The following is a 14,903-nucleotide window of genomic DNA, read 5'->3' on the forward strand; positions in this document are numbered from 1 at the left end:
CCACGGCCGGAGCTAGGAGCGGGTTACCACGGCTGTGTGCGGACAGCAGGGGGGGCTCACACCGGGGCTCTCGGTTCAGCGCTTTGGCTGTGAGCAGGAGCGAGGCCCAAGCCCTGGCTCCGTTCCCAGCTTCTCCCCACATTCCTGGGATGACTGGGGACAATGGGAGGCGGGCGCTGCCCTGGGGGGCCTCCCCGAGGCCGAGACCCCGCGCGGGGTCAGCCACGAACGGGAGGGGGTGGGCGCAGCGCCCTCAGCTCTGTACCCGCAGCGAAGCACGGCCGGGCAGCCCCGAGAATGGGGCAGCCGCATGGGGGGCGGCTGCTCCAGGGCGGGGGATAGGGACAGCACTGCCACCCCCGGGCCGTGCCACGGGGCCATGCTGCCACCTAGCGACATCGAGCTGTGCTCGTGGGGGGCACCCAGGGCATGCACACCGCGCCCGGGACACGAGCAGGGCCCACGCCAGCTGCACGTCGCACGCCTGCAGTCAGCATCCCAGTCTGACACGTGGTGTGGGTGTGTGCAACGCTCAGGGTGGACGTGCAACGCCCAGCGCATACACACAGGTGTGTAACGCCCACCACAAACCACGCAATAGCGCTCCATACGTCCACGAGCAACATCCAGCATGCACGCACGCTTTAAAACCCCACGTGCAATGCCCGGTTTGCACACACACTCGTGCAATGCCCACACAGACGCCGCAATCAGTTTCAGCATGCACACCTAACGCTTCAACACCCTGCGTGCCACCCCTGCCTTGCACACGCGTGTGCTGCACCCACTCGCCCAGATTGCGCGCAATCCCCACGCACATGCGCAGAGCTGCCGATGGGCGTGTCCGCAGGCGAAGCCCCGCCTCTCTTTCTCGTGGCCCCGCCCCTTGGCGGCCCCGCCCCGCGCCCGGCAGCCCGCGCCGCCGCGCGCCCCGCGCCGTGCCCCGGAGCTGGGCGCGATGGGCCCGGGCTGGCGGGCGCCGTCGGCCGCCCTAGTGGGCGGCAGCGTGGCTTTGTTCGGGGCGCTGAGGCGGGCGGCTCTGGCCCTGCCCCGACCCGCAGCCGTGAGGAGCCGACCCGGGCGCGTTTGGCGTTGGAGGAACCTCCTCGTTTCCTTCGCACATTCCGTGCTCGCCGGGCTGTGGGCCCTACTCAGGTATCGGGGGTGGATGGGAGCTCGGGGGGTGATGCCGTGGGCAGCCCGCGCACGGCTCTCCCACAGCCCGGGAGTGCGAAACATCGCCCGCTTCCTCCCTGCGCCCCGTGGCAGGACTGGGGTCTTAGGACCGAACCCCCACAGCAGCGCTCGGCCTCACCCCGTTTCCCTCCCCGCAGCCTTTGGCAGTCCCCGGAGCTGCTCTCCGACATCCAGGACGGATACAGCGTCTCAGGGCACCTGCTGGTCTGCTTCTCCTCAGGTGAGCGCTCACTTGGTCCGGGGCCTCTGCGCCTCCACCAGCAGGAGGGACCCCCCTGGGTATAGCTCTCCCTGCAGGCACCCCGAGTCCCTTCTTCTCCCCCTTCCCACTCCCGCTCTTCTCTTACCTTGCAGGCTACTTCATCCACGACAGCCTTGACATCATCTTCAACCAGCAGTCCCGCTCATCCTGGGAGTACCTGGTGCACCATGCCATGGTGAGTGTGGCTGTAGGGAAAGTGACGCTGCCCTGTGGGGAGGTGACATGCCACCCCAGGGCTCAGCCTGCCGGGAGCTCTGCCCATGCCTCACCCTGCCTGCCAGGTGGGTTGTGCAGGCAGCAGGCAGGACGGCTGCCAGCGGCTGGAGACAGCCAGGCTGGGAGGGCAGAGCTTCCCAGCACCGTCGGTCCTGGGGGAAGCAGCTCCTGGGACTGGCTTGGATGCTTTAAGGGTTGTAGGATCTCACAGGGAGGTGTGCAGGGCGTAGGGTGCTGACCTCGCTGTGCCCCCCTCTGCAGGCCATCTCTGCCTTCGTCTCACTCATCATCACGGGCCGCTTCCTGGTGGCGGCGATGCTTCTGCTGCTGGTGGAGGTGAGCAACATCTTTCTCACCATCCGCATGCTGCTGAAGATGAGCAACGTGCCTTCCCCGGCGCTCTACGAGGCCAACAAGTACGTCAACCTGGTGATGTACTTCGCCTTCCGCCTGGCGCCCCAGGCCTACCTCACCTGGTACTTCGTGCGCTACGTGGAGGTGCAGGGCCAGGGCGCCTTCCTGATGGCCAACCTCCTGCTGCTCGACGCCATGATCCTCATGTATTTCTCCCGCCTCCTGCGCTCTGATTTCTTCCCCTCCCTGCGTAAGGGATCCGCTGGGAGAGATGTGGATGGTGAGAAGTTCCTCATTGACTGAGTGAGCCGCACGCGCGCTGGGGACCGGGGCTCTCCGTACCTGCTCTATGTGCCTTAGGGCTCGCTCCTTGGCTGCGGGCTCTGCGTTCACCCGCTCTGCTGCCTATAAGCTGTACCCTGCTGGAACCAGCCCGACAGCCTCGCCGAGCCGTGGGGATGCCACCAAAGCTGGGGGCACGGTCGATGGAGTCGCAGCCCAAGCCGGCTTCTGCGCCAGCGCGGCCAGGAGCGTCTGTGAGGGAAGGGCTGAGCCTCACCCGTGGTGGTGTTGGGTGTGCTGTGCATTAAATGGGTCTGGTTACTGCTGCCGCAGCATGCCTCAGCTGGCTCTTGTGTGGGGTAGAATGGTGCTGGGGGGAAGGATGATGAGGTGGGAGCATGGGAAAAGACGTTATCCCAGCTCCCTGGAGAGGATGCAGTTCTGCAACTCACTTGGGTTTAGGGAGCCCCCAGGGATGCTTGGTCCTAGCGCTCCCACAGACCGATCCCCCTCTGTTCATTTGTTTTTCCAGAGATCCCTCAGTGCTTGACATCCCTCAGCCCTGGGGCTGTGCAAGGAGCAGGTGTGGGGACGTGGGGCACAGATGAGGGCAGCAGGAGTGGTGCTGAGCCCCACTGCAGTCCCCAACCCTCCTGTCTCTGGGCTGGCGGCACAGAGCCTGGCTGGGCTGCATGACTCACCCGGCAGCCACGTGAAGTGGAGCTGGCATGGGAAGACCATGTGAGGCCACAGCTCTTCCTGGAAGATTGCTGCACACTCAGTCCCCCCGGGGTTGCCATCACCAGCACTGTGCAGTTCCAGCCCCCTACGAGCACACCAGACTGACTGCAGTGGCAGCGGCCCCTCTGGAAGCAGGGGTGCAGCTCTCTAGGGCAGCAGGGCCAAAGCTAGCCCAGGCAGTCCTGTGGAAAACCAGTGTGTTAGGAAGGCAAATCCTGCTGATGTGACAGCTCCAGGATCACCCTGGACTGGTATAAGCAGCAGGGCTTAGAGGGACTCCTGTCCAACCCCTGCTCCAAGGCAGGATCAGTGCTTACCCACACCATCCCCAGCTCACGTGGACACGGTGCTGCAGGTGGAGTGGAAGCAGGGGGGACTCAGCCCACCTCCAGATGGCTGGGAAAGCCCCACAGTGCCAGGTACACCCAGAGGGCACTGGTTTTGTAGCTGGCACAGGGGGCTGCATGGCAGGAGCAGCCCAGCAGCCAGAGGGGAGATGCAAAGTGTGGGATCACACATGGGCTGGGTGGGAATCTACTCACATTCCAAACCAACCACTTCACTCACCCCCTCCCTGCTCAGTGCCAGAACAGAAGCAAGCAGGCCCTGAGCTGAGCTGCAGGGTCTCTTCCTGCCCCAGCAGGTCCCAGCTCTACCACTAAAACATCCCAACCACTACGCCTCATCTTCCTATCTGCAGCTGAAGCACCAACTCAACCTGTAAACACTGCACAGTTAACTCCTACTGTTCTCCCTGCTGATCACCTTCCCCCTCTCTCTTCTCCCAGCACAGTGATCAGCCCATGCTCACACCACTGCAGCAGCGTAGAAGGCTCAGGGATGACCAAGCTTTCCCTATCCTCCAGCTGTACAACAGCACTGGGGCAGCTGTGGGTCAGGCTGGCTGCCAGCCCAGAGCAAGAAGCAAGCACAGGGAAGATGCACACTGAGTGCCAGCCAGATGCAGCCATCAGGCTAAGCTGAGGCAGGGTCAGGGCAGATTGCAAGTCATGCTGAAGTGAAATCCTCCCCAGCCCAGCCTCCACATGGCCACGGAGGGCTGCAGCACATACCTGCTCCTCACTCCATGGATAAGGCTCTCCAAAAAGAACTCATTTTACTCAGAGGGGTAACTGCAGCTCAGCTAAAGATGAGGCACAGGGCTCGGCTAATACCTACAGAGCCCCTTATGCTGCTTGTCCCCTTTCCACAGCGCTGAGGCCACAGGCAGGAGTTTTAGGCAGGTGGCTTCCAAAAGCCAGAAGGAACATCTGACCCAGGTCCCTGCAGTGCTGTGCAGCTCAGCCCACAGCAGATCTTTATCCAGTCTCCAAAGCAGCAGCAACCAGAACAGCCTCCCCTCGCCATTCACCATTACTGAGCTCAGGATTCCAGCACTCCCAGAAGGCATGAAGGGAACCTGGTGTCCCACCACCCAAAAATTCAACTGCCCCAGTCAATATTTGGTCACAGCTTTCTTCCCTAAAGCCAAACTACACACTTCATGCTAAGTATTCCTACAGGCTTATCCACGCTTCCCATCTACTTCCTCCTCACCCAGTGCTCCACATTCCTGCGACTCTCCAAGCGCTCCAAAAAGCTGGTTGAGGAAATAAACGACTGCCAAGGCAACAACAGCAGCTAGTCTATAAACAGCCCTGGTGAGGACAGCAAACTCAGCAAGGTCACAGGCAGCACAACAGGAACCGTGTCAGAGAAAGCAGGCTGCGATTCACACGCAGCAGCGAGGGGAGCATGGATCATGCCAGAAATAAAGAAAAAAAAGCAACTACACTAAGCACTTGATTGGGTTTGCCTGAGGGCTTTGTCCAGAGAAACCTGCAGCCTAAGCTAACAGGTGATAGAAGTTGAGAACCACGCACACATTCTGCTGCAGTTTGTACCTGCCTGTTCCTGGGCACTGAGCAGCTTGTGGCACGCTCCACAAGGCAGTCTGGAGGATGCTGAGAACCAGCACCACAAACAGGTATGAATAATTACGCAGCAAAACGCATTATTCTGAAATCCTACTGATGTAAACAGAGCGATTTGCAATTCAGGGGAGTGCCAGCTCACTGATGTTTACCCACAGCAGGCAGAGAACATGTCAGTGATGCAGGAGAGCCCAGCAATGAAGTGTGAGGTGTGGGCCAGCGCTGTGAGCCTCTCAGAGCAGCCAGCTTCTGCCAAGTGCCTCAGCAGGAGGGAGGGAGGGACACTGTTTACTGAAATGAAGCCTCAACAGTTTCCTGGGAGCTCTCCTGCATGGGCTACGTAGTCACAAAACACAAAGAGCCCCTCAGTGGTTTTACAGGGTTTATTATCCTGTCTGTACAGTCCTTGGTAGATGCAGTTTAGATGATTCCAATCTGGAAAGAAGCAAAAGATGTTAAAACAGATGTTATGGTGGCAGAAAGGCAGAGCCTCCACCATCACTGACGCAGCTGCATCTCCCCAGGATTCCTTCCTCTGGAAACATGTTTCTTCCTACCAGACTCGCCCAGTGCCTCACACAGCTGATGTATTCATCTGCTCCACTGTGACTCTCATGTTAATCCTTACAGCCACCTTCCCCACCTCCAACACCTAACACCACAGCCTCCTGCTTCCCACAGCCATCAAGGACCAAACCACCTGGCCATTTCCAGCAGCAGAGCCACCTGCACAGCAGCAATCCCTCACCCAGGCCCTAGCAGTGCTTGTGACAGCACGTTCTCCTTTCTGAGGAGCGCTGCCAACGTCTCTGTCTGTGAACACTATTAGAACAGGCACCACTTCACCCTGAGGCAGTTTCTGCATCCTCCTCAGTACTTTAAAATTCACGCAGCCCTGTGGAGTGGAGCCCCTCCCTGGAGGAGAGGAAGAACTGCAGCTCTGTCAGTAACTCCCCTGACCTCATACAGGCAGAACAAGGTTTTATCAGACAGCATTTGTTCTTGCTTAACCACCCTACGATCCTACTTAACTGCAAACTACTCCGCAGCAGCACTGGCGTGCTCTAAGCACAAGTGCCTCACGTGCACACCAAGAAGGAGGTACAGCAAATTTGAGGCAGCAGATGGGAGCTGACAGCTTCAAATATCGCTCACCTTGTTGGCCACATCCAGGGCATCGTAGTCGGGAGCCAGTCGGACGTAAGCCTTCTTCTCCCCATCAGGCCTAGAGTGGAACAGGAGGTGTCAGTACTGAGGCACACAAATCCTCCAACCTATTCCACATTCCTATTGTAACGGTGTGCATCAGTGGTTCCTTTGGAAACATCAGTTTACTCAGAGGTAAAAAATTGTTCACATCATCTGCACAGAAATCCTGCAGGACTCCCAGAAGAAGCCAACTTTCTGACATAACACCACTTTAAACTCCCACTACGATGTGTTCAGTCATTAGATTTTATTTATCACAGCTTTAGCACTGAGAACACCACAGAGTTTAATTCCATACTCACACATGTCCAAATTTCCTACAACGGTGACTGCTCTCCCCCTTACCTTATCAAGGTGTTGACCTTGGCCACATCGATATCATACAGCTTCTTGACTGCCTGTTTGATCTGGTGCTTGTTTGCCTTGACATCGACGATGAAAACAAGAGTATTGTTATCCTCTATCTTTTTCATTGCCGATTCTGTGGTCAAAGGGAACTTGATAATGGCATAATGGTCAAGCCTGCAAGAAAGATTGCCTCAGCTTAAAAAAGGATTGCAGAAGCTGTGTGTATACATCAGGAGTTTTAAAATATCAGTTATCATCTAGAAGTATCCGGGGTACATCAGTTACCAAAAAAGCTCTAATCACAAACTCTCAGGCTTTGGTCGCTTGAAATCATCACTTGCACCCCGATGCTTTGCAGTGAAAATGTGGCTCAGCTCCAAAGGCAGCACATGGGCAAGGCCTTACCGTGGGATGTGCAGAGGGGCCATCCCCACACACAAAGCCCTGCCAGGCCCACCACCCCACGTACTTGTTTCTCCTCGGGGCGCTCTTCCGGGGGTATTTGGGCTGCCGCCGCAGGCGCAGGGTCTTGGGCCTCCTGAAGGTGGGCGACGTGCGGATCTTCTTCTTCTTATGGCTGTGGACTCCTTTCAGGACGGCCTTCTTGGCCTTCAGCGCTTTGGCCTTCGCCTCCGTCTTGGGCGGCACGGCTGTGACAACACCTCAGTCAGCGCAAAGCAGGTCTGCGTGCCCAGCAGCCCCCCCGCCTGCCGCAGCGGGCCGCATCTCCTCACGAGGCACCCCGACGGGCGATCTGTGCCCAAACCGCTCCTCAGGCAGCGAGTGCCTCGTTCACAAGAACCCGGCTGAGTTCTCCCCTCTGCCCTCATGTAACCAGCCCAGGCCGGCCGCTGTGGGCCTCCCCCGTGCCCTCCACGTGCCCGCGGACCAGCGCCGCCCCGCGGCCCTCCAGCACCCCGCGATCCCCTCAGCCCGACCCCCCACAGCCCCACCGCACCCCGCGGGGCCTCGTAGCCCGGCGCCCGCCCTCCTCAGAGCCCACCACGTCCGCCCGCCCTCACCCTCCTTCTTCGCTTTGGGCGCCATCTTGGGCAGCCAGGAGCCGAAAGGGGCTTCCCTCGCCGCGCCGCACGGGCTTATTAGTTCCAAACCTCGCGAGATTTCCCTTCCGTCTCGCAGCGGGGCTTGCCGGGAAGGGTAGTCTTGGGGGAGGGGCCTCTGTTGCGCGTGCGCACATCGCGCCCCCCGCGGGGCATCATGGGAGTTGTAGTCCCGGTCCCCCTCCCGGGTCGGGGCGGGGCGTGGACGCCGATGCCTCCGGGGCGGAGTGTGCGGCGCTGAGCACCGAGCGGAGCCGGAGGGGCGGGGGAACGGGGATCGCCCCTCGGTACCGCCGGGAGGGGACAGGGGACAGCTGGGAGGAGGGACAGCGAAACCCCGGGGTGCGGCGCCGGAGTACGGGGACAGCTGGGACGGGGAGACGGCTGTGTGCCGGAGTGGCACCCGGGGGGACGTGGGGATAAGTGGGATGGGGAGAGGTGGGGACGTGGGGATGGGCGCCTTCCGGGATGCTTTACATGGGGACAGCGGGACGTGGGCACACGGGGACAGCAGGATCTGCGGGGATGTGGGGATGGTGGGGTTTGGGGACGTGGGGATGGTGGGACCTGGGGATAGCAGGACTTAGAGACACAGGTACAGTGGGATTTGGGGACAGTGAGACATGGGACCTGGGGACATGGAGACAGCATAATTTGGGGACATGGGGACAGAGAAAATTGGGGACAGTGGGATGTGGGGACAAGGGGGCAGTGGGATTTGGAGATATGGGGAACAGCGGGATTTGGGGATGTGGAGACAGCACAGTTTGGGGACATGGGGACAGTGGGACTTGGGGACACGGAGACAGCAGAACTTGGGGACGTGGTGACATCAGGATCTGGGACACAGCCACAGCACCGCTCCCCCCATCCCACCCCATCTCTGCAGGCCTAGCGGTTCCCTCAGCCCCGCTCCATCCCGCCCATCCCATCCCTCCGGCCGTGGGGCACCATGAACGTGCTGGCCCCGGTGCGCAGGGACAGGGTGGTGGCCGATCTGCCACAGGTGAGTGGGGAAGGGACAGCACCCGGGGGGGGAGGCCTCCCCGACCCACAGCCTCACTGGGTCCCCTTTGTTTCCCCCCCCCCCCCCCCCCATCCCCCCAAACACACACGGCAGTGCTTTCGGAAGGAGGCCGCCCTGCACACCCGCCCCGAATTCCATTCCAGTGTGACCAGCGCCTGCCAGGAGCAGCGGACGGGCACTGTGGGGTGAGGCTGGGATGGGGACGGGGAGGTCCATGAGGTTGTCCGCCCTACACAAACTGGGGGGTCCCGGCAGGAAGACGCCGCGTGGCTGCGGCGCTGCAGGGCTGCGTCACGGCACAGGAATGCGGCGGGGGGGGTTGAGGGGAGGGGCGGAGAAATGGGGGGTGTTGTGCTGCAAGGGGGTGCGGGTGGTCCCCCAAAGCGGTGCTTATCCCGGGAGCCGACTGTGTGCCCCCCCTTCCTGCAATGTCTGTGCTCCCACAGCTTCAAGATCTCCAAGATCATCGTGGTGGGGGACCTGGCGGTGGGGAAGACCTGCCTCATCAACCGGTAACCCTGATGGAAGGGATGCTGGGGGGGGCTGCAGTGGGAGGACCCTCCCCCCTCCCAGGGCTGACGCTCATCCTGCTCGATCCCCCCGCCAACAGTTTTTGCAAGGACACCTTTGACAAGAACTACAAGGCGACCATTGGGGTGGACTTTGAGATGGAGCGCTTTGAGGTGCTGGGGGTGCCCTTCAGCCTGCAGCTGTGAGTAGCACTGGTGTTGTATCATCCCCCCCTCCACACAACAAGCCCCTGCTGACCCCCCCCTACCACCCACCCAGATGGGACACGGCTGGGCAGGAGCGCTTCAAGTGCATCGCCTCCACCTACTACCGGGGAGCACAGGGTGAGACCCCCCCCAAATCCCCACCAACCATCCCCACGTCCCCTCCGACCACTTCCGTCCCCATAGCTCACTTCATCCCCCCCCAACAGCCATCGTCATCGTCTTTGATGTCAATGATGTGGCATCCCTGGACCACACACGGTAGGTGGCACGTGGGATACAGTGGGCCTGGAGGTGGCTGTGGGGTTGGTGTCACCTCCTCTGTGCAAACGAGAGGGCAGCGCTCGGCAGCATGGCGATGTGGCCCCACAGGCAGTGGTTGGCAGACGCCTTGAAGGAGAACGATCCCTCCAACGTCATCCTCTTCCTGGTGGGCTCCAAGAAGGACCTGAGCGTGAGTGTGTCCCCCTCCCGTGGGCTTTCCCTGTGCCGTGGGGCCGTCCCCATTGCCCACCCTTGCTCCCTTGGCAGACACCGGCGCAGTACAGCCAGATGGAGAAGGATGCGCTCAAAGTGGCCCAGGAGATGCAGGCAGAGTTCTGGGCTGTGTCCTCACTCACAGGTTGGGACATGGCCAAAGCTGGAGGGGGATGGGGGCGAGGTGATGACCCCCCGCTGGAGCTCAGGAGTCTTTTTCTATGGGGCAGGAGAGAACGTGAGGGATTTCTTCTTCCGTGTGGCAGCACTGACCTTTGAGAGCAGTGTGTTGGCAGAGCTGGAACGCGGCAGTGCCCGGCGGATCGGCGATGCCGTGCGTGAGTACTCACAAACCCCCCCTCCGTGGCTATCCCCCCACCCACCCACCTAACCCTAACCCTAACCCTAACCCTAACCCTAACCCCAACCCCTACATCCTGCAGGCATTGGCAGCACTGAGAGCGACCTGTACCTGTCAGCACCCCGCAAGAAGCCCAAATGCTGCCAGTGAGCCCCACGGCACCCCGTATCTCCGTACCAAAGAGCAGCAGCCCCAGCGGGTGGGGGCATCCCATAGCTATGCAAACCCCCCCAGAAGGGACACCCCCAGCCTTCGTTGTAATAAAATGATTTTTTTATGCTTTTTAAGGAAGCCGTCGGGCTGGTGGGCGGGAAGGAGGAGCCGTTGCGGTGCCAAGCCTCACTCCCAACCCATCTGGTGTTGGTCGAAGCGGGGCTGCAGGCGGGGGGGCACGCAGTGGGCACACTTGTAGCGCTCCCGAATCCACCGCCCTCCCTCGCTGTCTTCGATGCAGATGGCTGCGACGCCTGCAGGATGCAATGAGGGCTCAGTGTCAGCCCCTGCATCACCTATGGCTGCTCCCCCCACCCCCTGGTGCCCATCCTACCTGCCACAACCCCCCCTTGGCGCTCCACCAGCTGGATGGCCGCTCGCATGGTGCCCCCGGTTTCCACCCACTGATCCACCAGGAGGATGCGCATACCTGGGGAGGGGTAGAGCTGTATCCTACGTCCATTGTCACCCCACTGCAGGAGTGCCCACCCCACGGGCTCAGCTCACCCGGTGTTACGGTGTCGGTGCGCACCTCCATCACCTTCTCCCGACCTGAATAGTCGGTGTAGGGCTCTGCCAACGTCTCCACGCAGAGGTGCCCGGCTTTGCGGATGGCCAAGAAGCCTTTATGCAGCGTGGCAGCCATGGCGGCACCTGGGGATGGCACTGTCACTCACCATAGGGACAAGAATCAGGGACCCCCCCAGCATCCCCCCCTTACCAAGAATGAAGCCCATGGCATCGATGCCGGCCACCAGGTCAATGGGATCTCCATGGAAGGGTTGCAGCAGATCGGTCACGCAGTCCTTCAAGCCCTGGGAAGGTAGATATGGAGGTGCTGGGTGTCCCCACAGCCCCCCCCCCGGTGCCACCCCCTTGGTGCCCCCCGTGTGGTCACTGGGTACTTGCGGATGGCAGTAGAGCCGGGACGGGTCCAGCCATGCATAGTGGGGACCTTTGGTGTTGGGGGCCATCAGTGCCAGGTACCAGCCTTTCTCCCGGGCAGCGGGGACGTGGCGCAGGTCCATGCGTAGGGTGCTGTTGGCTTGCCAAGGGGTGAATTCACACCCCATAGGGTTTAATGTCCCCTCCGATCGCCCTGTTGGTGTCCCTGCGCATGCTCTGTACCCAGTGTGGGACCGTCATGGGGAGTGTCACAGACAGCAACAGCTGAGCGGGGGCTGCCCTGTAGCTCTGGGCCCCCGCCAACGCCTTGGGACAGCGGGGAGCTGGGATGGGGCCAGCAGGGAGCTGTGCTCACAGCCGTCCCGGTGTGACACCCCCAGCCCCCTGCACATCCCCACAGGGAGCTGTGTGGGCATCCCACGGGTGCGGGGTTTGGAGGAGCCAGAGCGGTGCTCGGGGTGCAGCCCCACAGGCAGATTTGGGACTTCTCGAGGCCGCACACGTCCACACTCGGGCACCATCCAGCTCTGCCAAAGCGCCGCTCCACGGGACGGGCGCCGCGTCCTGATTGCAAATGGGCTCCGTCCGAGGGCTGGCAGCGGGCGGGGAGGGGAGCTGGCAGCCTTGATGCGCGGGCACCGGGATACGGGGATGGACAGAGCTGCCGCGGGGCAGAGCCGAGCCGAGCCGAGCCGAGCCGAGCCGTGCCGCCCCGCGGTGGGCGGGCCGTGCCGTGCCGCGCTCCGCTATAAGGCGGCCCCGCAGCAGCGGTGGCCCCGCGATGCCATGTGCGTCCCGCGCTGCCTCTTCCTCCCCCTCCTCCTCTTCCTCCCGCTGTTGGCGGCCCCCAGCCCCGCAGTGGCCCCGTCGGGGCGGCCCCGTGCCCGCCGAGGTCTCACCTACCCCGGGACGCTGTGGTGCGGCGCCGGGAGCAACGCGGACAGCTACGAGCAGCTGGGTAAGGAGCTGTGCCTAAACCCACCCCATGGTGAGACCTACCCCCCCAGTGCTGCTCCGCTCCCCAGCACAGAACCGGGGACCCATCTCCACCCCTATCCCCAGCTTTGTCCCTGTCCATTCATCTCTCTGCTATCCTATTCCCCACGTGCTGCTCCTCTCCCAGCCCTCTCCAGAGCGATCCCCCTACTGCTGCTGTCCAACACGCTCCGTACCCAGTCCTTACTCTGCTCTCAGCCCGGTCTCCATCCTGGTGCTCATCTCAGACCGATCCCAGCCCAACCCACTCCATCCTGATCAGCAGGGTGGTGCTGATCCAGCCCCAATCCCCATCCTGCTGCCTGCCCTCATTCATCCCAGTCTGATCCCAGTGCCATTTCTGGTACAGTTCTGATCCCCATTCTTACCCAATGTGGCTTCTCCAGCCACCCATCCCCAATCCCAAACCCATTCCATCCGTGACCCTATCCCATCCCTGACCCCATCCAAGCTCTGATCTTGACCTCATCTCCAACTCTGATCCCATCCCCAACTCTGACCCCATTCCATCCCTTATCCAATTTCATCTCATCCCCAATTCCAACCCCATTCCAGCCCCCAATCCCACTGAAGCCCAAATCCTGACCCCATTTCAACCCTGACCCCATCCCAGCCCCAGTACTACTCCTTTCCATCCCTGACTTCATCCCATCTCTGATCCCTACCCCATTTCATCCCTGACTCCATCCCAGCTCCAATCCTGCTCCTTTCCATTCCTGACCTCATCCCATCCCTGATCCCAACCCCTTTTCATCCCTGACTCCATCTCAACATCATCCATCTCAACATCCATCTCCATCATTTCATCCCAGCTCCAATCTCAACCCCATCTCCAAATCTGACCCCATCCCAGCCCCTATCCGACTCCATCTCAGCCCCAATCCCAACCCCCAATCCCACTGAAGCCCAAATCCTGACCCTATCTCAACTGACCCCATCCCAGCCCCAATCTTGCTCCTTTCCATCCTGCCACCGTTTCCGATCCCAATCCTCACCCAGCGCAGCCCCCATCCCCATCCCCAATCCCAACACCATCCCAGCTGCACGCAGCCCCCCCCCCAGCCCTACCCTCGCCCTCACCCCACAGGTGAGCACCGTGACACCGACCGCTGCTGCCGTGACCATGACCACTGCCAGCACGTCATCCACCCCTTCACCTCCCGCTACGGTTACCGCAACCTGCGCTGGCACACCATCAGCCACTGCGACTGCGACCGCCGGTGAGCAGCCCTGACCCCCATAGTTGAGATTGGGGGGGGATGGCAGCGGGGTTCTCCCCCTCCTGACCCTCCTTTGGGTGCAGGCTGAAGGAGTGCCTGCAGCAGGTGAACGACACGGCGTCGCGCGTGGTGGGACAGGCGTTCTTCAACGTCATCCAGGTGCCGTGCTTCGAGTTTGCCTACAAGGAGGAGTGCGTGCAGCCGTACCTCTACGTGTGGTGAGTGACACCCCCTGGTTTGGGATCTGCTGTTGCTGTCTCTGACCCGTGCTGTCTCGCTGTCCCCAGGTGCAGGGCGTACAACACGGTGGCCGTGGCGGTGCCCAAGGAGCCGGTGCTGTATGAGTTTGGTGGGGAGCTCATCGACAGGGCGGCGTGGCCTGGGGGGGAACCCCTGGATCCCCCAGCTGTGAAAGCGAGGAAAAGGATGAAGGAGAAGAGGAAGAAGGGGAAAAGTTTGAAGAAGAGCCCTTCTGGAATTGGGGAGCTGAGCCACGCCGCATCCATCCCCCCCATTGCCCCCAGCTCAGGGGGACAGGGCAGCAGGAAGAGGAGGAGGAAGGAGAGGAACAGAAAGAAGAGGCTGAAAAGCAACACTGAGGCAGCGTGAGCCCCACGCCCACCCTGTGGGGGCCCTGGTTGTGTTAATGAATAAAGTGGGTAATGAGCAGCCACTGAAGTGCTTGGGGGTCTGGGGGGTGAGAGCCACGGCGGGGCCAGAGAGGGGGGATATGGGGCAGTGGTGCCCATCCGACACACGGGTCTGGTCCTGGTGTATGACAGCAAGGAAGAACCCAAGGTCTGCAGGGCCGTGTGAGGAAGAGATACGTGGGCTCCAGCTGCACCTCATCGCTCACACTGGCTCTGGTTGTGGCTCTGAGGATGGCAGTCACAGCAGTGCACAGGGCTGAGCCGTTCCCCTTCCTGCCCCATCAGGGATGCTGTGAGCACAGCACAGATGCAGGATGCACAGACAGGCCGGATTCAGGCAGTTTCCCAAAAGTAGAACTTTTTAATTGGGAAAACTAAAAACAAAGAGGGCCGGAAAGGAGCCGACAGCACTCAGTCAGCCCCCCCCCCGCCCCTCCTCAGTATGGCTCCGGTAAAGAGCTGCTCCCAGTCAGAATCCTGCCATCGAATTTCATGAAATAAAAAAGAAAGAAAGAAAATAGCGGAAGGTTATAGCAGGGCTGCCCCCCACCCAGGCAGGCAGAGGCCCCATCCCACCCTTGCGGGGCTGCAGATCGCGATGGCAGCCCCGAAACGGGAGCGCATGGCTCAGTGTCTGCTTTGTCCCCTGTGCTGCTGCCATTCTTCAGGAGCATTTACATGCAAAAAGCCCTTTGTTGAAGCGGGGCTGCGGTTC

General features: G+C 61.1%; 5 protein-coding genes and 2 non-coding genes across 10 annotated transcripts; 3 read left to right on the forward strand and 4 right to left on the reverse strand.

Moving 5' to 3' along the window:
* The first annotated feature begins 925 nt into the window (after positions 1-925).
* TLCD1 (TLC domain containing 1) lies at positions 926-2,643 on the forward strand. The gene is made up of 4 exons (XM_048966785.1): positions 926-1,155; positions 1,335-1,417; positions 1,552-1,634; positions 1,937-2,643. Exons 1-4 carry the CDS (start codon positions 959-961, stop codon positions 2,330-2,332), a joined length of 759 nt encoding a protein of 252 aa, XP_048822742.1. The 5' UTR covers positions 926-958; the 3' UTR covers positions 2,333-2,643.
* Positions 2,644-5,355: 2,712 nt separating this feature from the next.
* RPL23A (ribosomal protein L23a) lies at positions 5,356-7,681 on the reverse strand. 2 transcript variants are annotated; one of them, XM_048966694.1, is made up of 5 exons: positions 7,566-7,681; positions 7,013-7,193; positions 6,541-6,717; positions 6,142-6,211; positions 5,356-5,421 (listed from the first exon to the last, which is right to left on the reverse strand). In XM_048966694.1, the coding sequence occupies exons 1-5, from the start codon at positions 7,588-7,590 to the stop codon at positions 5,407-5,409; spliced, it is 468 nt and encodes a 155-aa protein (XP_048822651.1). In that variant the 5' UTR covers positions 7,591-7,681; the 3' UTR covers positions 5,356-5,406. The 2 variants fall into 2 exon arrangements, with proteins under 2 accessions (XP_048822651.1, XP_048822652.1); XM_048966695.1 differs by having other exon boundaries at positions 5,356-6,211.
* Positions 6,287-6,354, reverse strand: LOC125703206 (small nucleolar RNA SNORD42). The gene has a single exon (XR_007380796.1). It is a non-coding gene; the product is annotated as a small nucleolar RNA SNORD42 (small nucleolar RNA).
* LOC125703207 (small nucleolar RNA Z17) lies at positions 6,815-6,887 on the reverse strand. Its single transcript, XR_007380797.1, has one exon. It is a non-coding gene; the product is annotated as a small nucleolar RNA Z17 (small nucleolar RNA).
* Positions 7,682-7,785: 104 nt separating the features above from the next.
* RAB34 (RAB34, member RAS oncogene family) lies at positions 7,786-10,490 on the forward strand. Of its 3 annotated transcripts, none has more exons than XM_048966629.1 (11): positions 7,786-7,891; positions 8,494-8,610; positions 8,725-8,816; positions 9,078-9,143; positions 9,242-9,343; positions 9,421-9,485; positions 9,575-9,626; positions 9,738-9,819; positions 9,897-9,987; positions 10,073-10,180; positions 10,286-10,490. In XM_048966629.1, exons 2-11 carry the CDS (start codon positions 8,557-8,559, stop codon positions 10,351-10,353), a joined length of 780 nt encoding a protein of 259 aa, XP_048822586.1. In that variant the 5' UTR covers positions 7,786-7,891; positions 8,494-8,556; the 3' UTR covers positions 10,354-10,490. The 3 variants fall into 3 exon arrangements, with proteins under 3 accessions (XP_048822586.1, XP_048822587.1, XP_048822585.1); XM_048966630.1 differs by having other exon boundaries at positions 7,816-7,959; XM_048966628.1 differs by having other exon boundaries at positions 7,816-7,946.
* Positions 10,464-11,996, reverse strand: LOC125702849 (adenine phosphoribosyltransferase-like). Its single transcript, XM_048966632.1, has 5 exons — positions 11,322-11,996; positions 11,138-11,231; positions 10,924-11,070; positions 10,751-10,846; positions 10,464-10,670 (listed from the first exon to the last, which is right to left on the reverse strand). The coding sequence occupies exons 1-5, from the start codon at positions 11,487-11,489 to the stop codon at positions 10,543-10,545; spliced, it is 633 nt and encodes a 210-aa protein (XP_048822589.1). The 5' UTR covers positions 11,490-11,996; the 3' UTR covers positions 10,464-10,542.
* A 3-nt stretch (positions 11,997-11,999) lies between these two features.
* Positions 12,000-14,885, forward strand: PROCA1 (protein interacting with cyclin A1). Its single transcript, XM_048966631.1, has 4 exons — positions 12,000-12,280; positions 13,406-13,538; positions 13,622-13,756; positions 13,826-14,885. The coding sequence occupies exons 1-4, from the start codon at positions 12,109-12,111 to the stop codon at positions 14,145-14,147; spliced, it is 762 nt and encodes a 253-aa protein (XP_048822588.1). The 5' UTR covers positions 12,000-12,108; the 3' UTR covers positions 14,148-14,885.
* Positions 14,886-14,903: the final 18 nt, after the last annotated feature.

The sequence above is a fragment of the Lagopus muta genome, chromosome 20 (assembly GCF_023343835.1).
Source record: "Lagopus muta isolate bLagMut1 chromosome 20, bLagMut1 primary, whole genome shotgun sequence".
NCBI classification, from domain to species: Eukaryota; Metazoa; Chordata; class Aves; order Galliformes; family Phasianidae; genus Lagopus; species Lagopus muta.

Excerpts from the sequence above, each read along its gene's own strand:
- TLCD1 (XM_048966785.1), top strand. The coding sequence starts at position 959 with ATGGGCCCGGGCTGGCGGGCGCCGTCGGCCGCCCTAGTGGGCGGCAGC. Across the intron at positions 1,418-1,551 it reads GCTGGTCTGCTTCTCCTCAG|GCTACTTCATCCACGACAGC; the intron begins GTGAGCGCTCAC and ends CTTACCTTGCAG. Across the intron at positions 1,635-1,936 it reads ACCTGGTGCACCATGCCATG|GCCATCTCTGCCTTCGTCTC; the intron begins GTGAGTGTGGCT and ends CCCCCTCTGCAG.
- RPL23A (XM_048966694.1), bottom strand. The coding sequence starts at position 7,590 with ATGGCGCCCAAAGCGAAGAAGGAGG. Across the intron at positions 7,194-7,565 it reads GCCCAAAGCGAAGAAGGAGG|CCGTGCCGCCCAAGACGGAG; the intron begins GTGAGGGCGGGC and ends GTGTTGTCACAG. Across the intron at positions 6,212-6,540 it reads AAGGTCAACACCTTGATAAG|GCCTGATGGGGAGAAGAAGG; the intron begins GTAAGGGGGAGA and ends GTTCCACTCTAG.
- RAB34 (XM_048966629.1), top strand. The coding sequence starts at position 8,557 with ATGAACGTGCTGGCCCCGGTGCGCAGGGACAGGGTGGTGGCCGATCTG. Across the intron at positions 8,817-9,077 it reads CAGCGGACGGGCACTGTGGG|CTTCAAGATCTCCAAGATCA; the intron begins GTGAGGCTGGGA and ends GTGCTCCCACAG. Across the intron at positions 10,181-10,285 it reads GCGGATCGGCGATGCCGTGC|GCATTGGCAGCACTGAGAGC; the intron begins GTGAGTACTCAC and ends TACATCCTGCAG.
- LOC125702849 (XM_048966632.1), bottom strand. The coding sequence starts at position 11,489 with ATGGGGTGTGAATTCACCCCTTGGCAAGCCAACAGCACCCTACGCATG. Across the intron at positions 11,232-11,321 it reads GGCTCTACTGCCATCCGCAA|GGCTTGAAGGACTGCGTGAC; the intron begins GTACCCAGTGAC and ends CTACCTTCCCAG. Across the intron at positions 10,671-10,750 it reads CCAAGGGGGGGTTGTGGCAG|GCGTCGCAGCCATCTGCATC; the intron begins GTAGGATGGGCA and ends TGCATCCTGCAG.
- PROCA1 (XM_048966631.1), top strand. The coding sequence starts at position 12,109 with ATGTGCGTCCCGCGCTGCCTCTTCCTCCCCCTCCTCCTCTTCCTCCCG. Across the intron at positions 13,539-13,621 it reads CACTGCGACTGCGACCGCCG|GCTGAAGGAGTGCCTGCAGC; the intron begins GTGAGCAGCCCT and ends CTTTGGGTGCAG. Across the intron at positions 13,757-13,825 it reads CAGCCGTACCTCTACGTGTG|GTGCAGGGCGTACAACACGG; the intron begins GTGAGTGACACC and ends CGCTGTCCCCAG.